Here is a 26,338-nt window from a genome sequence, read left to right as displayed (position 1 = left end):
CCAATGCATGAATAACTCCTTTCAGACTTTGATAACCCATTCCAGATAAAAACACTACATTTTGTTTTATGGTTAAATTGCACTTTTCATTGAATTTTCAAAAACATTAATGAGACTTTTAATGATTCATGCGACATGGCTCTGACACCAGTGCCATGGTCCTTGCAGGGTTATTGTATTGCCCTTATGATTGAGTACAACTAGGTCTGTATATGTGTCTCTCTGATTATTTTTTATTTGCCCCTCTCTAGTGGGATCTTGTGTGTGATAATGCCTGGAAGGTCCATATCGCTAAGTTCTCCTTACTGGTTGGATTAATCTTTGGCTACCTAATAACTGGATGCATTGCTGACTGGTGAGTACCAACATGCCTTCCGCACGAACCTTTGGGAGCCACAGCACGCCTTTGCTGGCTAAAGAGAAATGGTCATTGTTAGCATACTGTTACTGTGTCTTTTTTCTGTCCTGGTGTTGATGCCAGAGCCAGAGCCAAAGCTGCCCCCTGGGGAATGCTAAACTAAAAGGATTGGTCAGTGCACATAATGAACCGTTTGGAAGTGAGAATTTAAATTCATGCAATTTCTCTAACTGCTAGAATCTAGCAAAACCAGCCTGCAGCCTCATCTACTACTGACATTCGATGTTCAGTAAGGAGGAACTTGAGGCCTCAGGTGTAGGACTCTATGGGCTGCACTGAGGGGTAGATGCACACAATGCTTTAAAAAATAGAGGGGATCTGGGCACTGTGGTGTGCGTCTGTAGTCCCAGCTACTTAGGAAGCTAGGCAGAGGACCACTTGAGCCCAGGATTCTCTGAGTAAACACGGTGAAACCCTGTCTTAGAAAAATAGAACCGAATAAACAAATAGGGGAGGAACTAGAGACCTTCATCCACATGGACTGAACGGGTAAGGCAGCTCTGGTTAGCACCTCAAAATATCATACATACTTTAGAGACAGTTCTTTACTTGGCCAGGATGCCCCGTGGGCTTCATGCGGAAGGAAGGCCTTAGAAGATGGTAGCATTTGGATGATGGGTGGGCGCTGCAGACAGGGGAGAAATCGTGAAGAGAGGCCGGGGTGAAAGCACTTTATCTGGGTGGGTGAGGAGGTGAAGTTGCCTTGAGCAGAGTGTGTGTTTCAGGATGAGGTGGTGAAGTTGTCCGGTAGAGATCAGGAGGGGAAGATGGTAGCTGAGTTATTAATGATGATAATGACAGTGATGTCATTAGCACCTCACACTGATTACTGTGTACCAGGCACAGCGCCAAACATTCCCAGACATGTAACAATCCCATCCTCCAGCATCCCTGTTGGGTAAGAGCTATTACTACCTGTTTTCATCATTGAAAAGTCGAAGCATAGAAGTTTAGGTAAATCCCCAAGTTCACTCCCCTTTAATCTGGAGAGCCAGGACTTGACACCAGGCCACCTGACCCCAGAGCCCGTGTCTCTCCACCGTGTGCCACAGCACTTTTTATTTAGGATATTCTGTGGTACAGAGAGACAATTGTGCAATGTAAGGCTCAAGGACAGGTGCTGCAGAGCGGTCTCTCCCTTTCCACTCTTTTTAAAGGAATTTTAGGGTTTTTTTTTTTATGAGTCAGCACATCTTGGGCCTGATGACATAATAAGGGCCAAGAATAATATGGAACAAACTGTGTATGTCTTTGTGATGCCCTTTCTACCCTGGTTAACTGAGAAAGCTGGCTCAGGCAAAAGCAAGGAGCCCAGAGCAGACAGCAGCAGAGGATTCAGAGGCCACTTTAAAGCTGTGGAAATTTCCTTCCTAAAGCTAGTGTCTATTTGTGAGTTCCTTGTGCGAACATGTAATGTGATTTCCTGTGTGCCCAGAATCTGCTAAATCATCACTTGTAAATGCTTCATATGGACACCTACCCTGTAGACAGTAATAGAAAAGTCATCAGCGACCTCTGGGGATGTACACTGGGGGCCCCTTTGGGGTTTTTGTTGTTGTTTTTTGTTTTGTTTTTGAGAATAGGCAATAGGGTTTTTGTTTTGTTTTGTTTTTAACCAAATGCATAGGTTTTCAGTATGAACTAGTCTTAAAAGATCCTGTTTTTCAAAAATCTGCATCAAAATAAATTAGGAATATATACCAGTAGAATCCATGTCACCTTCTTTCTGAAAAAATGCAGACTTGATGCAGGTTTTAGTGTCCTTATTCAATGAAAGATTTAATAGGAAAGTAAATATGGGCTTTTATTAAATGAATTAATCTCTAAAGGTCTAAGATGCTTTAAGGCTGTTTTTGTGACATTGTATTCTTGCACATCTTGCCAAATGGCTTCCCTGGTCACACACCAGATGTAGGGACAAAAGACCAAGGTGCTTGGGTCTTCCTCTGTGAGTAGCTAGAAGTCTGATATTGTAGTCACTTCTCTACAGTCATTTTCCCAGGTCGAGGTTGGGTAGACAAGCAGGCGTGTTCTAGGGATTCAGAGGCAACTGCTTTGGGGGGTGTTTTGAACATTCTGAATGAGCCTCTCTTTCACTTTGGAAGTTTGGTGTTTTCCAACAGCACCCACACACACTTTTTTTTTTTTTTTGGCATTTTACTCCTGCTTGAGCCTTGCTTAAAGGGAAATAAACCCTGTTAAGGGAACTCCAGACCTCACAGCTGGGGGCCCAGTTTCATGGCTGCAGGGGGAAGTGGATCAAGTCAGAGGCAAGCTTTCTAAGATGCAGTCAACATACAGGAACATGTACACTGCTTTCTTTAAAAAGTCATGCTTTAGACCGGGTTTTGTCTGGGGTGTGTGATAGGAATGGTTAGGTGGTGTGTTAGTACAGATGCAGGAGAGATGCAGGCCAGGGGTTGGGCCACCTCCCTGCCCTTGATTGCTCTGTTAGGGGCTGTCCTGCATGTGTAATTATAGTTCATGGGCTGCACCCTTTGCCCTTGGGCTCCTGTTGGCCATTGGGGAATACAAGCCGCAGAAAACAGTGGAGAAGAGCTTGAGGTCAGGCATTGTCAGGGGCCCTCCGTACCGTGCCTCTCTGCTACCCATGGCTGTCTGTCCCCAAGCTCCCTCCTGATAAGAGCTACAAGGTTGAATACTATCCCTCCCAGTTTCTCTCCCAGTTTGCTCGCTCTTTTATAAATAATCCCTCTACAATCTCCTCCCATTACTTCCATGTCTGTTTCCTATGGAGACCCCATATGGTTTCCCACGACTACTGTTACAAATTACTACATTCTTGGTGGCTTCGACAGCACAAAGCAATCATCTTACAGTTCTGTAGGTCACAAGTCCAACAAGGGTGTGCAAAGCAGTGCTCTTCCCTGGAAGCTCAGAGACGGACGCGTTCCTGCTGTTTCCTGCTCTCTAGGAACCAGTCGCATTCTCTAGCTTCTGCCCATGTCTCCATCCTCAGAGGCAGAGATGGCAAGTCAAGACCTCATGCTGCCTTCTCTCAGGTTCCCTGTAGCCGGGGAAGGTGGTCTTGTAATAGGTCAAACCCACCACACCTCAAGGTCCTCCTTAACCTTAATCACATCCAGAATCCCTTTTGCCCTGAATAGTAGTTCTGAGGATTAGGATGCGGACATCTTTTTGGGGGGCGAGGGGGCAGGTACCAGGGATTGAACTCAGGGGCACTCGATAGGGTCTCACTGAGTTGCTTAGCAACTCGCTTTTGCTGAGGCTGGCAACTCACGATCCTCCTGTCTCGGCCTCCCAAGCCTCTGGGATTACACACTGTGCCCAGCAGGACATAGACATTGTTCAAGGCCATTTTTCTGCCAACCACAGATCCTAAGTGAAAAAGTCCTCTGTGTTAAAGACTGAGGAATATGATTTTATCAGTCATCTCCAAGGGATTCTGCCCTAGGGAGCCAGCTCACATTAGAACTCCAAGGCTTGTAACTGGCATATATTGAACACTTGCTACGTCTCTTGAGTGTTTCCATACCCCTCAGCAACCCTGTTAGGTAGGTATTTTACTACCTCTTGCAAAAGGGAACGGAAGCTCAGCAGGCATGCTTGGCCTTTTCTAAGGTCAGATAGTTCAAAAGTGGTGTGAGCCTTGATTCACAACCAGGGCGCTCTAATTTCAAAGATGTTATATGCTCCACGGTCCCTAATGATAAGTTTTACTTACTGATTTTAGCGACCTTTAGGAGGTACTTAGAATGGTTTCTGAAGATTAAAAAAAAAAAAACAGTCATCTTTTCTAAAACAAGCCGTGTTTGGTGAGTGTCAGGGATGTAGCCTGCAGGAAGAATGAGAGCAGAAACATTGAAGTAGGTCCTTCGTGCCAGCCATTCTGTTCATGTCCATCAGCTCCCTTCACCGACCATCTCAATAACTGCAAAAGGATGCTTAGCCCCATGTTACAGATGAGATAGGTAAAGGGAAATAAAACCGGGTTTTAGATTTTTGCTTTTTCTTCATTTTAGGAAAACAAACCATATTTTAAATTTATTTTTGTTCATGAATGGAAAATGAATAAAATCATCTGGTAAGGTCTTTCCCAGTCATGACGACCCCACTGGTCAAGGGAAGTAAGGTCTAATATCTCTAGACAAGACCACTGATGTACAACAACATTGAGCTGATAGCCTTGGCCTCATTTAACAAAACCCCAGGTGATGGATGGAGATGGTTAGAACCTTAGAAAGTTCTGAAGGATGCGCTTCCCTGTTGTTTCTGCCCCCCCATATTTTCTTAAGATTATATCTATCTCCTTAGGGCATTCCTTATTGAGTGTCTTCTTTTCATTTTTTTCAAGAGCTTTATTGAGAGATAATTTAACTACCCATGGAAAGAGTACAAATAAATTAGTTTTTGCATATTTACAGAGTTATGCTCTGAGTTTAACACAGTTCCACTTCCCTTCCAAGGATGGTGGAAACGTGCTCATAACCATCCACTTTCCATTCTCGTCCCCACCGCTGGGCAGCCACCTCTCCACCTCTGTTCCTCTGTATTTACCTTTTTCAGGCATTTTATTTGTACATAGATGCCTTGACATAAATATGCCCAGGATAGTTGTTCAGCTAAGCTACATGGTGTTTAGGGTACTGGACCTGAAAATTTGTTTGCCCCCTTCTTCATCGGTGAGCTCTCCTTCTGATCCAAGCCGGTCGTGTTACATATTAACTCATTTGGTGAAGTTAGTGCTGCGGTTTATTTCTGATTGAATTAATGAAGATGGAAGGTTATCTTGGGGACATGGAGAACTAGTGAGTTCCGCATCCCAAGGGGCACCTCCATCCTCCTTCTCATCCCCACCCCAAAGCACATCGCCCCCATATCACCAATCCTGCACTGGCCTGTCCCCATGATCCACAAGTTTACTGTAACTGCTGCCCTTCCAGGGGACTATTGGGGGAGCTCACTGTCAGGACCACACTGGTTATTTAAGTTCAACCGTCTTGACTTAGTGTGTGGTCTCTTGAAACTTACCTTCTTGTCATGTAGCTGAAACAAATTGGCAGTTGCTCTGGCCCTGGCTCTGCAGGCTATGTGTAGGATCGGGCACCTGGCTTAGATTAACAACCTGGAGAAGATAACTAAAGCCTTTACTCCATACCCATGTTGACTTTCTGTCCAGTTCCAAAGGTCAGAGATTTCTCAAGACATTTCATGCTGGGTGTGTCAAGGTTTATGTTTGGGGAGTTATTATTGATTTTGTTCCTCCTGCTTTGAATCATCCCTGTTTATACTCAGAAATAGACTCAGCAACAGGAATTGGGTTCATGTCTCAATCCTCTTTCCCAGTAGCTATTTGATCTGTGCTCCCTTAGCCCAGGATAAGGGGGTTGGGCTAAATGTCCCCAGAAGGCCTTTCTGTCCCTAGTAGTCCACGATCTAGTAAAATGGGTCTAGACAGCATGAAGACTTTTACTCCAGTACTCATTCAACATATACTGAGCACCTGCTGGGCACTGGGTTTCAGGAGGGTTGCCATCCCATTTAAAAGTGACTCCTTTCCCCCTCTCCCCACACAGGGTCGGCCGGCGGCCTGTGCTGCTGTTCTCCATCATCTTCATTCTGATCTTTGGATTGACTGTAGCACTGTCAGTGAATGTGACAATGTTCAGCACACTCAGGTTCTTCGAAGGATTTTGCCTGGCTGGAATAATTCTCACCTTGTATGCACTACGTAAGTAGAAACCCTCACGGCAACTGTTACAAGAATTAACAGAAGTATCATTGCCTATGAGTCTCTGGGAAAGATATCGTGCATGCAGGTTGTTTGGGTTGGCAACCCTTTAGAAGTACAAAGTTTAGAGGCCTTGATGATTGTGAAAGAGGTTGGTTTTTTTTTTTTTTAGATGATACTGTCCAGCATTTACTTAATCCTTACCTCCAGCTTGGGCTCAGTGCCCATCATAGGACACAGAAGGTTGCACAATGGCTTGGAGAAGCGGGGATCAGCCCATAGCTGTTATGGAGTGGCTTTTGCTTTCCTCTGGAATTTTCTGCATTGATATTTTCTGTGCACTTCTAAATCCAGTGCATACTTGGGTATCCCTGTACTCAGTTCTGAAAGAGCATACTAGATTTCTTTTACTATAGGGTTTGGACTTAGCATTTGCATTGACTCTTAGAGTTTTTGTTTTTCTTCTTCTTTTTCCCCTCTAAGGCCATATGGAGTGCAAATTTTCTATATTCTCACATGCCCAGAGGTGACCTTAAGTGGTCTGGAATTGATCTCTAAGTGTTAGTTCTAGAAGAATAAATGGCAAGATTTGGTAGCATTTGCTTTTTTAAAAAGGGAATTAAGAAAGTTTTACTTTATTATTCCGTCATGTTTGTTGGCTGTATTACTTCTGCTGTCAAACGTGATTATGTTTCACTTATTCGTTGTCGACTTTCTAGAAGACAACCACATGCCAATAAAGAGAAGGAACATTTCAAGCATGGTGGATATTTCATGCTTTTTAGTCACCGAGTGGAAGGATCTTTGGGAAAGACTGTAGGATAGTTTATGATATGTTTTGTCTTCCTCTCTCCCCTTGACAATATGGGTAGGAGTCAGGTATAGATTTGGTAGCAGTTTCCATCATGATAAAATAAGAATATTTTAATTCTCTTAAACATTCCTAATAAAAGACTTCTTTATATAACTAAATTTTTGTTCCACCAGAAATATAATCAATTCATGACCTACCTTTTTATCTACAAGGAAAAAAGGGGTGTAGAAAAAAAGTTACAGGTATATTTTTCTGAATCCATTATTGGTGTTTGTGGCATCCTCTTCCAACATTTTACTGAATTGTAATTTCTTGGGGATCATCTTTTCCAGTTTGTTTATGTTTATTTTGGAGCTCTCATTGCTTGGAGAACTCTTTCAAAATGTATGTGTGACAAGGTCAGTGGATCTAGGTGTTTGGCCATTCTGTGGGTGTTGGGCTTGAAGGCCTCCAGACAAAGTGCCTGTGATGTTCTCTGTGACCCTGATCCCTGTCGGTCTGTGCAGCAGAACAGCTCACAGCTCTTTTCCTGAGGAGTCTCCTGGCCCTGCTCTCTGACTGTCTGATGGGATCTTCTCTCTGGGCAGCCATCCTTTTCAGACTGATTGTTGAGGGAGGATGGCAGTCCAGTCCTTCTCTGTGGACTCTCACTGAAAGGTATAGTTCTGTACTTTGAAAAAATAGAATATTTATGCTTTGGGGACTTAGCAGACAGTATAACCCCAGCCTCACCACCCCCAAGCCAACAGTGTTCAGGAAAAATTGCTTTACAGCAAAGATGGCATATTGGTTTTATCTTGCATGCCAAGTGCTAAGGATGGCTTAAGGCTGCCAGAGAAGAGGGAGACTTCTGAGGAAGGGCTCAGCAGAAGAGAACCCCTGGATCCATTAGCCATGTCTGCCAGGGCCAGGGAAGGGCTGCACATGTGACTGGCCTTTGCCATCTCAAGAGACTATCCCTGAATTACACCAGACCAGGCATGATTTGTACCTGAATCTCGTGTGTTTCAGATTTACATAGAACCTCTTTACTGACTATGACATCATTGTGCCGAGGGCCCCGTGAAACCTGTTGCTATATTTATCTTGCTGTAAAAAAATGATGCTAAAGACTTTTTATTAGATTAAATAGCGAGCTCTATAGTAGAAAGTTCTCTTCTACTTCAAAACTATACAAAGAGTGTGCTCATCCTAGGAAATTGCTTAGCTTTTATTTCCTAGGCAAAGAATCATATAACCTAGACATTGGCACATTTTTTTTTTTTTTTTTGTAAAGGGCCAGCAAATAAATATTTCAGGTTTCATGGGCCATTTGGTCTCAGTTGCAGCTACTCAATTCTGCCACTGTAGCATAAAAGCAGCTATAAAGAATATGTAAATGAATAGGCGTGGCTGTGTTCCAATAAAACTTTGTTTTTGAAGAAGATGGTCAGCCAGATTTGTCCAGTGGGCCAGAACTTTTCAACCACTGATGTAATGAATTCATGTGTGGGCCTGATGATACCAGCTCGAAGTTCCGATCTCCCTTCCTAGTTTCATCTGGACTTCCTACTTTAATGTTTCCGTTGTTCCATTTTCCTATCTCCATCATTTGTGTTATTTTATTGCAAGTATTTGTGTAAGCAGTTTTACAATTGTTTGCCAGTAAAATATGGTATAGAAAATAATGGTTGTGTTTTTTTAGATGTGGGACTAACATTCAAACATGATGATAAATGCCATTGTCATAAAAATGTCCAAGTATCAACCAGTGGCCCACTGTCGGAGTTAAGAAAGCATCTGGAATAGCACAATTGAAATAAAGCAAAAGGCTGTGACTTGGAGCTCAAGGAGAGGATAGTAAACAATGAAAATTAGGGGGATTTGTTTGGGAGATGGCAGAAGACCCATACTTGGCAAGGGTAGGAAACGGGGGTGGGGGGGCTGGGGGGGTAGCCCATCTTTTTGAATCATGGCAGTTTGGAGAACCCAGAGGCTGGAGACGGGAAGTTCAGAAAGATTTTTTTTTTTAGTTCTGTACTTTGAAAGAATAGAATATCTATTCTATGATGCTCCTAGTCAACAGGGCAGGGTGACTACAAATTTCCAATTCATATGCTTGTTGGTGTTTTTAGGCATGCTTAGGTGAAACTTGAGAATTTGTTTTGCTTTAGGGAAATTTATTAATAAGTTGGGTCACAGGGGTAAAGGAGTTCTTAACTCTAAAGAAAAGTTTAAAACTTAAAACTTTGGGGCGTTGATTATTTGGAACTTACATTTTTAATGATTCTAAGTTTTCTCCCCTTTTAACCAGGTTTTTATCTCAGTGCCTTTGCCTGACCTTTCTCATCACAGATCTGCATATCCTTCTTTTTTCAATCTTGCACATGCTTGGCCATGTAAATAGGGAAGTAACAATTCTTGCTGTTGTGATTTCTCGTGCAGCTTACGAGGAAAGTGGACGTGTCATTTTGAGAAATGCTGCTGACTTGTAAATGTTTTCTGCTTTATTTGCAAGTCTGCCCAAGGGTTTTTTTTGTTGTTGTTGTTCCCCCCACCACCCCAGCTTTGGATTTATTTATTAAGGTACATTGTGGTTAAATATTCTACCCTTTAAACTTTTGTTTTCTTCAAGTTCCCAAAGTGAGAAGTAGTTGTGTAATTGGGACATAAAATAGAGACTGTTGGCATCTTTTCCGGAAGTCTTTACACAGAAGCAAAGTGTACATTGACAGTAGCAACAGAGACTGGGCCATGCCAAGTGAGTTTATGCAGGGCCACAGTAGAGGTTCCTGCCTGCATATCTCTGAGACCATCGTGAGACGCTAAAATAATTAAATACACTGGGGCTACATCAGTGGCTTAATGATTTAATTTTATAATTTTATCTTTACCTCTGGACACACACACACACACACACACACACACACACACACTTGATTTAGCCAACAAGGAACACAGACCAAGAAAAATCAGTAAGTAGATCACATTTCCACTTGTTTATGAAAATAAAGTCTTGTCAAAAACTAAGTAGATCACATTTCCACTTGTTTATGAAAATAAAGTCTTGTCAAAAACTAAAGAGATGGTCACTTCTGAATTTAAGCAGTCATGGTGGACTGGGCTATGAATTCCTTTCCCATCCAGGATTCTATAATATCACAGGCAAAGGGACACAGCATTATTCAAGACGTATCTTTCTTCAAAAGAAGCATCTGGTCATGGTAGTGTGAACTTGTAGCTCCAGCTACCGAGGAGACTGAGGCAAGAAGATGAGTTGAGCCCAGGAGTTTGTGGTGAGTTTGGGCAACACAGGAAGATCCTGTCTCCCAAAACACAACAACAACAACAAAAAAAAAAAAACACCACCAACAACAAAAGAAGTCAATGATATGATGGTTTGTAAGAGAGAAATGTATCATTTTGTTTATTTATTTGATAGCAGGGATGGAACCCAGGCCTCAGGAATTCTAGGCAAGCACTTTACCACTGAGCTCTACCCCCAGCCCATATTATTTTCCCAATTTGAAATAATGAACAATGTCTTTTGCTAGCAGAGAGAACTTACTTAGTGTGGGCAAATAAATGAAACTTTTTTTTTCTTTTTTTTGGTCTAAAAATGAAAAATTTCCTTGAAAATTTCTCTCAAAGATGTTCTCATTGTAATAACTCTCCTTCCAACTTACACAGCCTAAATAATTGGGTAAATTTTACCCATAATCAGGAAGTGACTCGAAATTTCTCAGATGACTAAGTTACTGATTACTTTGCAAATTAGAAGCCAAGTCTTGACTTGGCTGGTAAGTAGACTCAGAAAAATCTTGAGTTTGCTCTGGGTCAGGTAGTGTTCTCCTTCTCACATGACATGGTGGGTTTTAGACTCTCAGTTGAAGTGGTTGAATAATTTCTGATGTGCTGATGTGAGGTGGCTTTTTTCTGCTTACTCACCTATATATTTTTATACTTCTGTTTTTCTGAAGTCCCCAAATTTGTGTTGTCTTATTATATGGATTTGTGTTAAACTGCCTAAAATTTGGGGACCTATTTTCATCAACAGGATGGTTAAGCATCACCGCTGTGCTGTAAGATATATTTTTTTAGTGGACTGAGCCAAAGGGCTCCATAGAGCGAATTGTCCCTGTGGGGGATGAAAAGAATGGAGACTGTGCCGTTGGGCAGGCTTGGCTCTGGCCACCATGTGGCTCACTCCTTCCTTCCTGGGAGCAAATGTTTGCATGACATTCAGGAAGGTGCTTGGGGGTCTGTCTCTCTCTCTCTCCCCCGCCTGCCCTTCCCCATCACAGAAACCCTGTGGGTGAGACCCTGTTCACCTGGTGGGACAAGCTCTACTAAAGAATGGCCTCAGAGAAGCCATTTTCCTTCTTTCTCTCTCTTTCTCTGTTTCTTTCTTTCTCCTTCCTTCCTTCCTTCCTTCCTTCCTTCCTTCCTTCCTCAAAAGAATTTTGCTTTGACCCAGGTTCAAAGAGGGTGTGACTGGGAAATCAGAGCAGATCAGTCTCTCTCCATTTCTTGTTTCTGTCACTGGAAACCCATTACAAACTCTGAAGGCAAGTTGAGAAAAGCAAAGGAGCCAATTTATAAGCAAAAAAAAAAAAAAGGAATGGCGTGGTTTCCCTCTACCACCCTGTCTCCCTTCTAATCCCATCTCTGAGCACATAGCTGCTGGTGTCTGCAGGGGCTGGTGAGTGAGAGAAGAAGCACCTGGTGATGGAGTTCCGGTCCCTTGGGAGTTGGGATGCCGTGATGGCTAGTGAGTGACAGTGGAGCAGGGGCCACACATGCCACAGAGGACTCAATTTTCTCAAAGTTTACTAATCCTGCAAATAAAAGTTATTCAGACCTGTCTTTCTGTCCCTACTTACATGTTATCTAAAATCTGACTTTTTATAGATTTTCTCTGAAAAAGAATGCAAGTATCTGTATGCCTATAGGGAATGTAAGGATGTATTGTCTCACCTGCATGTTCAAAATGGAAAGATGAGGGCTGAGAAAGAAGAGTGGCCAGTGGCATCACTGAGACCCACATGCCTACCTAGTCTTCTTCCCAGAAGTTAGGGCAAGAAAACATGCATATGTTGCCTAAATGGATAGAAAGACATCAAAGTGCTTATTTATTTGGGTGTTTTGAATTGGGTAAAGATAGGTCTGTCTCAAAATCAGAGGGGGAAAAAAAAACAGCAAATAGAGGTAGCTGGATATTTTTAAATTAAGAATATTTGGATGTCATTCCCACGTAGAGAAGGGTGTTATTAAATTGCATGTACCTTATGGTCTGGGTTTTTTCCCAGACTGAAATCTTAATGGTGCATGTGCTTGGTTTGAAACAAAACTGTCCACTATACTAAACCAGGAAGTGGGAAGATTTGGAAATCAGGAGATCTGATTTCCCACCATTGACTGGCTGTGACCATGACAGATGGCTTGATCTCTCTGAGCTCTCAACTCCCTCTCTGGAATCAGCGGATGGTTTTTCAAACCACATTCCATGGGAAACATGGGGTCCCTTCCTAGAATAACTCATGGGAGAAGAAAGGTGGGAAACAGAAGCAAATGGAAAATTATTGGGCCCCACTGTATCCCAGTTCAGAATACCATGGCTTTAGCATCCTAAGTTCAACCATCAGCCCCCTTCCATGTTGAAATTTCACGTAGAGATGAAACTAAGGGTGCGTGGTCCCACAGTTGTGCCTTCCTCAACTCAACACTAAAAACTAGCTTTGGTGGACTTTTTTTCTTGCTCTCTGTGTGATACTGCATCAGGTAGATACAAAGGCCACCTGGGAAGAGATGCAGAGATAGGGTAGGATTAATGGTTAACAGCTTCCCTTTCCCCAGGGTTCTAGATCCTGCCCTCAAGTCATCAGCCTTGCCCTCACTGACCCCAACTCCTTTCTTCTCTCTTACCAAATATTTGCCTGTTGAGTTTACAGATATATTCCAGGAATCCTATTATACCCCCTGGGATTTTCTTTTTCCCATCTGGAAAGACAGGATGGGATGCAAAACTAAAACCTGGGATGACTAGAAGAGGGAATCCAGGAATTTCAGGTACTCATTCAATATTGGACTGACTGGTGTTTTGTTTTCTCATTCTTGAAAGAAGAATGAGAAAGATGAAATGAATCAATCACCTTGCAAGCAAGTGAAGAGCATGAGACTCCTTACAAATATCCAAAGGTCCTGGGTGGGAAGTAAAGTCGTTACTGGGTTTGCCAAGACCCACTGTTTGTGAAGAGACATGATCTTGCCTGAGAGCACTCAGAGAAATGTGACTTACCTGGTGTTGAGCAGCAAGCAATAAGTGCATCATGCCAGATGAGCTCTGCTTCAAACTGTATACGTTTTGTTTTTTGGTGACCCACATGGAAACACAAGAGCACTTTCTCTTGCCCTCATTTACTCGGTGTGTTAGTCAGCTTAACATGGCTGTGACCAAAATATCTGACCAAAACAACTTAGAGGAGGGAAAGTTTATTTTGGCTCATGGGTTCAGAGCTTTAGTCCATGGGCGGCAGAATCTTTTGCTCTGGGTCCAAGGTGAGGCAGAACATCACGGCAGAAGGGCATAGTGGAGGGAAGCTGCTCCTTCAGTCTGGAAACAGAGGGAGAGGAGAAGGGGCCATAGAGAAGATGCACCCTCCCAGGGCATGCCCCCAGTGACCTAGCCCCTCCAGCCATACCCCACGAGCCTACCTTTACCACGCAGTCAGGCCATTCAAACTAGGGTGGGCTGATGAGTTTACACTTCTCACAATTCAATCATTTCACCTCTGAACATTCCTGCCTTAACACAGGAGCTTTTGGGGGACACTTCATATCCAAACCACAACACTTGGCAAACTTTTTTTTTTTTCCAGCACTAGGTATTGAACCCAGGGGTACTGTACTACTGAGCTACATCCCCAGCCCTGTTTGGTTTTGTTGTTTGAGACAGGGTCTCACTAAGTTGTTGAGACTGGCCTTAAACTCTAGACCTTTCTCCCTTAGTCTCCCAAGTTGCTGGGATTACAGATGAGCGCTACCTCTCCTGGCTTACTTGGCAAACATTTGAGATCCTACCAGGTACCAAGAGAACCACAGCTTGTCACTTGATTGCATAATAAATGCTGGGCACTGTCATATGCTAAAGATGCAGAGGCAGACATGTCTTCCTGCCTTCTGGGACTGAGTTCAGCGATTAGAGATCCACAGACAGGCTCTGATTGGACTGAGGGCATCAGAAGAGACCCCTGAGCCATGAGTTTTGTGTTTGTTATTCCCAGTAGGTTCTTAGAGGCTGGAGGAGCCTAGTGTATTCTGGGCGCTGCAGGTCATTAGAGTTTGGTTAGAACCTGGTGTGCTCTGGGTACTGTGGATCACTAGATTTTTAGCTGAAGCCCAGTGAATTCTGGGTACTGAGAGTCATTAGAATTTGGCTGAGCCTAGTGCATTCTGGGTACTGTGGGTGATTAGGGCTTGTGCGGAGCCTGAGTCTAGCATAGCAAAGCCTGGACAATGGAAAGACACACAACAGTGTGCTTCGTGACAACAGTGTCAGGCCACCGAAGGACCCCAAGCAAGAAAGGAAAACCTTTAGAGGCATGCTTTAGTGGGTTCACTCAGGCCATGGTGGTCAGGAGGCCGAGGAAGAAGCCAGGCCAGGAGCTGGGCAGCTATTGCTGTATCTAGGTGAGGAAGGTAAAGAGCCTGAAGGAAGGGCAGGACCGTGGGCAAAGAGAGACTCTAAGGAGATAGAGTCCAATGCCTAGGGGACTAAGAGCAGAGAAAGGGCAGAATGACCAGGTGGCCCACTTAGGTCCCTGAATGGATGTGAAGCACGGGATTCAGCCCAGGTATTCTGATTCCAGCTTCTACCGGTTGAAGCTACTGGCTGCTCCCTTTTCCTCTGTGGGGGTTGCAGAGGGGAGAGAATGATGACTTCTGTTTCAGGCATGGCAAGTTGGTGGTATCTTCAGGGGATCTGTGGGTATTGCTTTAGCAGGTGATTTGCTATTCAGAAGTTCAGGAGCAAAGTCTGTGGATCTTCAGAGTAAAGGTAGCCACTTAAGGCTACCAGAGTAACTAAGATCACCCAGGGCCTTATAGCATGAGATTAAAAAAAGGTGGAGGTAGAAAAACCAGTTGAGCAAGACAGGAAGGAATGGCTTGAGTGGTCAGTGGCATGTCAGAATAGGTTGGTAACTGGGGGCCAAGGAAGGGGTCAGTGTGTTGTCAAATGATGCAAGACTCTGAAAAATGTCCTTTGGATGTAGCAATGATTATCTAATAGGTCAGAGGCAACTGTGGCAAAGGTCACATTGATTCAGTGCCATGATATATACAATATAAATTATTTTGAGCATAGGTTTTAATTCACATACGTCCCAGAGGAGTATTGTCTTGTCCTTATATCAAGTATTTTGTTTATATATATATATATATATATATATATATATAAACATAAAATTTGCCATTTCCACCATTTTTAAGTGTACACAATTCAATGATGCATCTACATCGTGGTGCAAGGAAATGATTTTTTTTGAGATGGGCAGATGTTCATTTGTACTGGGTTGAAAACATGGATTGAAAGGCAACTCAATAATGAGTTGTCTGAAGCATCATATCCCCATGCCTTAATGGTGAGGAAGAAAGGGTTGCAGCTAAGGCTGATGCTCCCTGGGTCACATCCTCACATGACAGCGCAGAAGGTCAGGTGTGCAAGACGGATCATTGGCCCAGTTGAGAAGGGTAGCTCACAGGCCCTTTGAACTTCCAGCATGGAATATGGAAAACTGAAAATATGATTCTCTCATTGAGAGGTGTTGCTACTGCAGGGTCTTTGATGGTTCTTGTAGAATAGGGTGCTTTGTGTCCAACCTGCTCCTGTTCAAAAGCCAAGTTGATGCTTGTGTCCCTTCTAACCTATGCCTTTTGAAAGCATGTCTTGCTTGATATTTGCTCTGTGTCAATTCTGGGAAAGGACTCAGATCTTCCTCCAAACCAAAGTTAGGTTGTCAGCATGGGGGGAGGGGAGGAATTAAGTGCTGTCTCGCTCTAGCTCAGTTCCCCATTCATAATTTACATAATATTGAGAGAATTTTTGCTACAGTTCCAGTGTGACTTGGGATTTCTGGTTTTTCCCTGACATCAATTTGATTTGTAAAACTGGCATTGTTATCTTCATTTGAGAGGCCCTAACCCTCAAGCTCTGGGGCTTCCAGGGCAAACAAGGCCTCCTGAAATGGAGTAAAATATGGGATAAATGTTACCTTGTTCTCTTTGGTAAATGGTATTGGCTTCTTTGTATTCGAGTGGGGACGCATAACTATCCTTATTGAACCGGAAGTGCTTCCCAGAGAGCCGTGGCCCTCCATCCTTGGTCCTTTTCTCACAGTTTAATTGGTATCAGTGCATGAAGCAGGATCATATCACTCCTCTACCTCTTTTTAGAAAGAATCATCTACAAGTCCTGACATGTTGGGGTTAGGTGTATAGGAGCTGAGAAGAATCTGGGTTGAGACCTCCTTTTCTGTGCCCTCCAACCTGTGGATAGCAGGCCATGGCAGGGTGCCGAACAGATGAACACTGTTTTGCTCTTAAGGAGGAACTGAGACTATCATGATGATTGGGATTTGATAACAATAGCTACTTATTAAGCATTTTCTAAGTTTAGGTGCTCTGCTAAGTTATATGCACGTATATACTGACATATATAGATACACTTAAATTTCTTATTAACCAAGGAAAATGCATCCTATTAATTGCCTTGTTGTACAGATAAGGAAACGGATACGTCTAATCCCTGGACCTTGTTTAATTTGCTAGTGAAGCCATTAAGCAAAAGCTAACGTTTACTGAATCAGTCCCCTGTACCTTGGCACCACTGAGTGCTATAGGTATTTAACCCACTCAATAAGCCTATGATATGAGCACAATTATTATCCCCAGTTTGCAAATGGAAAATGAAGTTTACCCATGGCCACACACAAAGAGGTAGAGGAGCCAGGGTTCAAACCCAAGTCTCCGTGGCTCCAGTGCCTGTATGTGTCACTGCTGTGTCACTTCTAACAGCTCTCTCTCTGAGTTAAAATACGTTGTTACAATATTATTGAAATGTGTGCAAACATCTCCTAAGGAATTTATATTAGTTCTTGCAACTTCCAAATAGCTATAAAACCAAAATATTAACAACACACAATTTCAAAACCAATACAATTCAAATATAGGGCTTTCATATGATGGATGATGGTCTTTTCCTGAAACAGAATTACCCATTCACCCTTGTTGGGTTTAGTAGCAGAAGAGCCTTTAGAGTCAATTTTTTATTTAATCTATTTTGGCATTTTGACTTGAGTAATTGGATGCCTTTTCACATAATTTTTTTTTTTTAAATCTAAAATGACATTAATGATTTTAAGGTTTTGGCAGCACAGAATTCTCAAATGTCATGTATTTCCCCACTCCTGAGTAAGCCTCAGTTACTTACTGTAATGGGATGTCATTTAATGGCTCTGCTAACCTGTCTCCATCTCTTGAGATAAAGTTAGATTTGTGACATTATTAAAGTATTAATTAAATAGGCATTTAGTCCACTTATGGCTGTAACAGAGACTAGAAACATTCGTTACGGCCTGTTTCCTGTTTCTCTCCTCGCTAATGAAGTGGCCTTTACAGAGACAGATGGTCTTGGGTCCTGACATCTGGGCTCGGTGGCGGTGATGGTGCCTATGCTGTTGTGCGCACACAAGGGCTCCTGTGACTTCATCCACACCCCTGTTAAACCTGCATTTTTTTGCTGTTAGCCATGCTGACATTGGCCTTTGGTGAGCGTAAATACAGATATAAATGTGAGTGGTCTCTGAAATCTTATGTCCACATTCATCGTCATTATGTCCACAGCTCATCCAGAGTCTCCACCATGCCTATGTTAACATAGACCAAGATTTTCACCCACATGACAGCATGAAATTTAAGGACCATAGAGACTGTCAAAAACTCACCTGTGAGTGGCCGCAGCCTCCCATCCCTCTTCAGGGACCAGTGTCCCCGAGCCTAGACTCACCCCAGTGACCCACTCTTTTTGACTGCTCCCTTGGCCCCTTCATGGTGTGGCTTCCCCTGTGGCTGTCCAGCCTCATCACCCACAGGGAACATAGGAGTGACCATGGGGGGCTGTGCACAGATGGGACAGAGAAGGAACCCAGGCCTAGAGGGACATGGATGCCGTAACGTGTTTGGTCTTTACAGATCGTAGAGAACTATCACCAGCTTCACGAGGGAGAAGATAACGTGCTAAGACTGTGTTCTGTCCTGTGTTGGGGGAGATAATTCTGAGTTCGTCCCCTTTTGTCCCGTGGGCTGCCATGAAAGGGAACCGGTTCGTGCACCTTAAGGAGTTTAGCCTGATAGTCCCCCTGATGCACAAGGCATTTCTAGAAAAAGCTAAATAGAGAACTCTTCATCCAGTTTGTGTTTCCCAGCGTGACATTTACCACCAACATTATCCTCTTGGCAGTTTTGTTTCTGAAAAGAAGCTCTTCTTGGGAATCCTTGTTCAGTTTTCCCACGTATCCTGTAGGCTACACAAATGGCACCCACCAGCCACAGGTGGGAATGATTGTGAGAACTTTCATGCAAACGTGGAGTTAGGGGAGGGTATTTAGGCTGCTCTCGGACGCCCGTATCCTGTTCTTCAAAGGGTTTACTGAATGACAGAGTGCCCCTCCCAGGCCATCCATGCTGCAGCTTTCACACCCCTCTTTTCCTTTGTAGTCATTACCCCAAAGCCCAGTGGTCTTCTCTGACCCAAGCATGGTTGGATCTTATTTCCCATTTCCTTCATGCAGTCACGGTAGAGTCTTATTTCATGTTCTCTTCAGGGAGCCATTGCTCTTTGGCTGTTTTCCCAAGCTCTCTTCTTTGGCAATTTTCCTTTCCACCTTGTGACTGGGGAAGTGAATGTTTGCACAGTTGGCTTTTCCATTCCGTCGCAGCTGCTTTGGTGTGATCTGGAGCCCCAGGAGAGAAGAGCGTAGAGGGAGAGGGAGAGCTACCTCCCAGTGGCTGAGAGGCTTATTTCTATCCCCTTTTATAATGGGTTGAATGAAGGTAAGAACAATCACAAACCTGCAAATTGTGGGGCTAGGGATGTAGCTTGCGGGTAGAGCACTTCCCTAGCAGGCATGAGGTCCTGGGTTCAATTCCTAGGACCCCAAATAAATAAATACCTTCACCTGGTTACCTTCTGAAAAGGTACCGATTTCTGATCTCTTCAAGTGTTGGAAGTTATCATCCTAGTTCATAAACACGAGCCTGAAGAATTTGGACAAAGCCATGAGACCAACGATAGTTATACCTCTAAGTTATTGAAGCAAATAGAAAACTTGGAGAATGGATAATTTATAAAAAACTGAGGTTTGTCCGGGCTCATGATTCTAGAATTCCAGGAGAATGGTGTCAACATCTGCTCAGTCTCTGGTAGGGGCATTATGACAGAGAAGCCAAATAGAGAGTGTCATTCGCCAGAGGGTGATGGGGAGGGGTGGCAGCCTTGCTCTACAACTGCCTGTTTTCCTGGTAACTACTTTAGTTCTATGAGAGGGACAGCTTCTGCAAGACTGCATCCGTCCATTCATGAGTGTTAAGCCCATGACCTACTCATCCCCTAAAGGCCTCACCTCCCAATACTGCTACATTGGGAATCAAACCTCAACATGAGTGTTGGTGGCCACAAACCATATCCAAACCATAGCATGAACCAAACAGGAAAACACAGCCTTTTACTTTTTCTCCCATTCTCTCTCGTAAGTCTAAGGAGGCAAAGCAAACCAAAATAATACATGATTTTTTTTTTTTTTGTACCAGGGATTGAACCCAGGGGCACTTAACCACTAAGCCACATCCCCACTCTTTTTTTTTTTTAGAAACAGGGTCTCACTAAGTTGCTTAGAGCCTCTCTAAGTTGCTGAAGATGGCTTTGAACTCATGATTCTCCTGCCTCAGCCTTCCGAGCCACTGGGATTGCAGGTGTGAGCCGTAGCACCTGGCTAATACATGATTTCTTAGGGGAGCTTTGAGGCCAGAGCTATCCAAGAACACTTGCTGTAGTGGGGAAATTCATTCTCCCTGTGGTGTCTAGTCCTCTAACCATGGGCACTGGTGGCTGTGGAGCACCTGAGATGTGGCTAGAGTGATGGAGGGACTGCATTTGTTATTCAAATTCATTTTAGTTCATTTAAATGGAAGCAATCACATGCATCTAATGACTCCCGTGCTGGATAGGACCACTATAGGCAGCAAATGGGATTGCAGACAGTAGCTTAATTTCTCCCCTCTAACAGCAAAACTGCCCCCAAACCTGAGCTCCCTGCATCACCTCCAGTGCCTCACTCCATCCTTCCCCCAGTCCACTCAGGCATCTTGTCCCACTGCTCCGTGGAAGTGATCTTGATAAGAGTACCCACACCCTCCAAGCTGCCAAAGGCTCCAGCAGTTTATTCTTATCTTAACTGACTTCTCAGCAGCTTCTGACCTAGTTTGACTAGTTCCCTTTCTTTGCTTTCATGACACCACACCCACTTGGTTTTATTCGTCCCTTTTCTGTAAGAAGACTGCATCTGTGGCTCCCATTTATGCATCCACACTTCCTGTCAGCTCCACTAAACACATGGCATTAAATATCTCTAGATGCCAGCGTCCCAAATTTATATCACCAACTTGGCCCTCCCTGCTGAGTTCCAAACTCATATATCCAAACGCCTAGCGGATATCCCACTGGGACATCCAGTATGCATGTCAAATTCAGTGTGGCCAAAGAAGAGCCCTCTTCCCATATCCTCAGAGCTGTTCTTCCCCATGACAATGTGGTGGCTCAACCGGGGAATGTGTAAGTCACCCTCTCCTGTCTCTCCCTCCATCAGCAAGTCCCCTGGCAATTCTTGCAAGTTATATTCAAGCCTCTGGGTTTTGCTCCACCTCTGCCTTAACTCCCTGAGGCAAAGCTTTCTCTTTCTGCCTGGATAACTAACGGTGAAACCTTCCTAACTAATCTTCCTGCTTCCCCCTCACACCTCAGCAGCTCCTTCTCCACTGACAACCAGGATGACAGTCATATGACACAAATCAGACCTTCTGCTCTCCTACTTCAAACTGCCTGTCTTGTTCAGCAATCGCTTTACTTGCAAAGCACTGGAAACCAGAACAATAGGAATTTAAACAAAGTGGAATTTATCGCAACCCTCAGCACTATCAGCCTAGGCTGCTAAGACTGTCTCCTGAGGCTCAGGCCTCTTCTGTGGTTCTGTATTGCAGCCAGGAGAGAGGAGTGGAGGAGGGGGAGGGAACACTCCTACCCCCTGTTCAGAAGTCTGAGGAAACACTTCTTACATCCCTTTGGCCAGAAAACAGTAGCCTGTGTGTGTACCCCCAAAGACTAGGGGTACTGGGGAGGTGGGCTTATTTTGTACAGCTGCAAGCCTATAGCAAGAAGGGGAGAATAGGTCCTGGGGAGTGACAGGTGGTCTTTGCCACATTCTCTAGTGGTTTTCACTGCTCATTCCAAATGCCTTGCTTTGGCCTGTGATAACCTTACGGGATCAGGCCCTGAGATTCATAGCATGTTCTAGCCCACTGGGCCTTTTGGCTCTTATTCTCTGGATTTCTTGCACACTTCTTTTCTTGTACTTAAATTCTCCACCCCAGACCTTTGGTAGACCCAGCCACATCTGATCACTGCAATCTCTGTTTAAATGACACTCGGGAAGCTTTCTCAGACTATCTAGTCTAATTTCTTTCTACCTTACTTTCATTGGTGTGTATATTCGTGTCTCTGTACATGCTACTCACCCATTCAAGAGAATACTCCATGAAAGCAGGTAACTAATCATTCTTGTTCTCCACTATATCTCTAGCCTAGATTGTGCCTGGCACGGGACAGGTACCTAAATGCTAGATAGGTAAATAAATGACTTCATGAAACATGGTGGCAATCAATGCCCCAGTAATACAGAATAGATGTACCAATGTGATTAGAAAGTGTTAAAGCTGAAAAGGAGCTAGACTTCCATATTATTATCCTATTATCACATCACATCAGCAATGCGGAAACCGGACTGCTGCTATTGTCACATAGACAGTTTTGAATCATAGAGGAACACGTTGAGATGTCTCATAAAAACCTCATGACCCAGATAGATTTGGGTTGGATTCCAAAACAGTTGGTTGGATTCCAAACTGACTGCACAATCATATCCTACAACTATTGATTATGAGTTGATGTCAGTCAGAATAAGTTTCAGTGACTTGGTAAGAACATCTGTGTGCAAATTGTGTTTTAATGAGCACAGCAGGGGGCAAGGGTCAATGGTGAGTGTAACCTGAGGTCTCTGTCTTCCTTTTCCTTACCACTACCAGTGGATCTCCCATGAGTCATTGCTCTCATTGTAGCTCCCTGAGAAGATACAGCTGAGCTTGGATCCTTTGTACATAGCACATTCCTGCTCATAGTAAATGTTCAACAAGAATTTTTCTATTAATTCAGCATTTTCCCCCCATGGTGCTAGAGATGGAAGCCAGGGCCTTGTGCATGCAAGGCAAGCAGTCTACCAATGAGTTATATCCCCAGCCCAGGAATTTTTGATACATGAGTAATCCAGCACTAAAAGCTGGGGGAGAAGTCTCATCCGAGTTGTTTTGGTAAGTCTGAGAAACTTTTCATCATTGCAAAGAGTCAGGGTATGGTTTCTCTACATTCCTTCCATGCAGTTCACCAGATTCCCTGAAAGAGTGGGGCCAGCAACAAGGTTCGTGTCCCAGCTCACGCATGCCACAGAGTGGGCTTGCAGGTGGGGCTCAGCTCCCGCAGCAGTCCTTGGCTTTTCTGCAAGCCAGTGGTTTGGCAGATGGGCAGCATGTTATTTAAGCCAGCAGAACCTGAAACTAATATTTAGAAAATGAAGAAAGTGGAATAAAATACATTTGCTCTCCTCGCTCCTGGTCTGCTTATACACACCAGGCTCAGGAATGCTGAGGGTCATCTAACTTTTGGTAAATAAAAGACACTGAGAGAAATGGAGCCAGTATGGCTCATTCCTGCCTTAGGCTGTTCCTTAGATAACATTTAAACCTGCAAGAGAGTGCTGAGTACACCCCAGAACTCTGGGCCCCAAAGTTTACTCCAGCTTTGGGGACTTTTCATGGGAGGTCCTATGGGTTAAGACCACAGGAGATGAGAACAGAATTCTTGACCCACATACATTTGGTTTGCACTAGGGCTTCACTAGACTTTGGAGAGGGAGAGACGAGGGACATGAGTCAGGAAGAGGGATGCAATACATACCTCTGCTTTCTTATGGAGGGGGCATTGTTTAAAATCTGATTTAATGTCTTCTGTTACCTGAGCCTACTTAGTTGAGATGGCTGAGTTTATCTCCAGGCAGTCCTGCCATTTTTCTTTTGGTGTCTTTTCCTCCTTGGTGTCATGGATATGAGGAGGCCCAGAGGTGGTAGAGAGAGATCCATTCCTTGCCTTGACTATAGCTCTCAGCTGGCTGCTATTCCCAAGGAGCCAATGGACAGATGGTGGCATCTGGCCCAGCAATGCCCAGCCAGGAAAAGTCTGCTCATTTCATCCAAAACCAGAGCCTTTAAAAAAAAAAAAATTATTATTTTTTAGTTGTAGTTGGACACAATATCTTTACTAATTTATTTTTCAATACCTTTATTTTGTTTATTTATTTTTATGTGGTGCTGAGGATCGAACCCAGGGCCTCACACGCTGGCAAGTGCTCTACCACTAAGTCACAACCCCAGCCCAACCAGAGCCTTTTTTGAAAAACAAACTAATTATGTCACTTTCGTATTCTAGCCTATCCTTTCACTGACAGAGTGTTATTTAATTTAATTAATTTATTTATTTTGAGGATGGGTATATCATTTTGCAACGTTAGCAAAAAAAGGTAACAAGGAGAAACAGATCTTTGAAACTGGTTCTAGTGAAGTTATTCTCCACCAGCAGGTATGGTGTTGGCTGATAGATTTCAAGTGCTGGCTGTAATTTGAAATGCAAATACCAGCACCCTTTATACCTATGCCTGCTTTGCTTTGTAGATTCTGATCCTCTGGAAAGTCGGGAACGGGGACCTCCTCATCCCTGTACGGTTTCCTGCACAGGCCCTCAGTCAGATACATACATTAAACCCATCACCTGGTGAGCATAGGCCTTCGTGGGGCTAGAAGAAGAGGCATTTGCAGGAAAACAGCCTGAGCAGGTGGTGACATGGGGAAGTTAGAGAGCAGCAGATACAGGAGACCCTGAGGGGGGGAACGGAGCCCTCCTCTTCCCCACTCCTTGCTCAGAGAGGCCTTCCCTGACTGCTCACTCAGAATTCACCAGCTTGTACTTTTTGGTTTTTTAATCACAGCCTCCTACTCTAGTTCTCTGCATACTCTTAAGTTTTAATTGTGGTAGAAAACACATAGCATAAAATTTACCATCTTAATTATCTTTTAAGTGTACCATTCAACAGTGATAAGTACATTTTCATTGCTGGGTGACCATCCTCACCATCCATCCCTGGAAACATTCCCTCCTGCAGAACTGAAACTCTGTACCTATTAAACAAGTCTGACCCCAGCCCCTAGCAACCACCACTTGCCTTTCTGTCTCTATGAATTTGACTACTCTAGGTATCTCAACTAAGTGACGTCCTATAGTGTTTTGTCGTTTGGGGACCAGTTTATTTCAGTGAGCAAAATGTCTTCAAAGTTCATCCACATTGTAGTCTGTGACAGGATTTCCTTCATTTTAAAGCCAAATACTATTCCATTGTTTGTACATATCACAAATTTTTTTCCCATTAATTCCATGATGGACACTTGGGTTGTGCCCACGGTTTAGCTATTGTGGTTAATAATAATAATGTGAGTGTACAAATATCTTTTCAAGCCTGCCTTCAGTGCTTCTGAATACACAGCCAGGAGTAGGACTGCTAGATCATGGCAAAAGTAATGCAGAGGAATTCTGTGTACCGTTCATTCACCCACGTCCCCTACAGGAACCATCTTACTTAGTCGTCAAGTACATTTATCCAAGTGAAGTCACACTGCTACGGTCCTACGAACGCAGCTACAAGCTTTATTAGGATTTCACTAGCTTTTCGTCTCAAGTCCTTTTTCTCTTCTTGTACTTAGTTGTCACGTCTTCTCCGATCTGTGACAGTTCCTCAGTTTTTCCTTGGCTTTTGTGATTCTGACACTTGTAACCAGGGCAGGATTGTGAAGGGTCCATATTTTGAAAAATGTCCCTCGGTGTGGATTGTGTCAAATTTTGGGGGAGGAACACCACATGTTCATCGTGTCGTAGAGGGGACCCTGATATCAGCATGATACTCTCCTGGGTAGAGTTCACCTTCATCAGTTGACACAGTATCTGCAGATTAGGAGTAAGTCACTTCTTTTATTTTTTCCCCATCAAATGGACACCCAGAAATGAAGGGCAGAGAATCAGAATTGTCAGGTACACTGCTGTTCACCCTTGGCCTAGCTGTGTCTCTCTTAACATTGTCCAAAAGATGACTTTTTAAGATACTAAGGTAAAACACTGGGTACGGTGAGAAAAGAGTCGTGCATGGGCCATTGTTTTTAAAGCCTAATGGTGGTTTAAATGATGACTCAGAGAAAGTTCTGGACCCTGATCCCTGTCCTTGGGGTATCCAGCATTTTCTTTTTCTTTGTGTGGCTTCCAGGTCTGTATACGATGAACAAGAGCATCAAGGGCCTGGGTCAAGGCAGGCAGAGCACGCAGACCTCCACTGTCTGCTGACAATGTCCTAGAGGGGAGAAGGTGGCCTGGGTGGCAGGTAACCTGGTCCCATTGCTGCCTCCCCCACCAGCAGGCTGGGTTACCCTTGGGCAGGTCACCAGCAGTCTTGGACTCCCTTTCTTCATCTGTAAAACAAGAGAGTTGATCCTCAAAGGCCGATTTGAGCTCACAGGTTCTCCCCAACAATGCCTGGCTTTGCTACCGAGGAACAAGTGTCCTCAGAGCCCCCAGCCTGCAGATGGCTGTGACCAGGCGGTGCCAGCCTCCTCTGTAGAATGGACAGGCTTGCCTTAGAAGAACCAGGAGCCTTCTAGGGCTGCTTTATTTGGAACCCCTCCCCACCATCTCCAAACAAGGGAACGTATTAGAATGACAAAGGAGAAGCAAGTTTCTGATGTGGAATTCCTGGATGTTAGCTTTGTGCACTGTGTAAGTGGAATAGTGAGTTTTTCTTTTTCCTGTCTCTTTCAGTGCTGAGGTTTGTCTGCCTTTCTTCAATGCCTGCTTGAACCACCTGTACCTAATACTTTCTTCTCTCTCTCTCTCTCTCTCTCTCTCTGTCTCTCTGTCTCTCTCTCCCTCCCTCCCTCC

General features: G+C 43.9%; 1 protein-coding gene across 2 annotated transcripts in view; it reads left to right on the top strand.

Annotated features, from left to right (window-relative positions):
- The first annotated feature begins 253 nt into the window (after positions 1-253).
- The window catches only part of Slc22a23 (solute carrier family 22 member 23), a 141,262-nt gene continuing 115,177 nt past the window's right edge, over positions 254-26,338 (top strand). For both annotated transcript variants that reach the window (XM_015493967.2, XM_048799724.1), the window contains exons 1-2: positions 254-355; positions 5,977-6,131. In XM_015493967.2, coding sequence (XP_015349453.2) covers positions 6,062-6,131 — 70 coding nt within the window. In that variant the 5' untranslated portion in view covers positions 254-355; positions 5,977-6,061. The remainder of the gene's footprint in view (positions 356-5,976; positions 6,132-26,338) is intronic.

This window comes from Marmota marmota, unplaced genomic scaffold, assembly GCF_001458135.2.
Source record: "Marmota marmota marmota unplaced genomic scaffold, marMar, whole genome shotgun sequence".
Classification (NCBI taxonomy): domain Eukaryota; kingdom Metazoa; phylum Chordata; class Mammalia; order Rodentia; family Sciuridae; genus Marmota; species Marmota marmota.
Note: the sequence above shows the minus strand (reverse complement) of the source record. Positions and strands in the feature narration are given on the sequence as shown.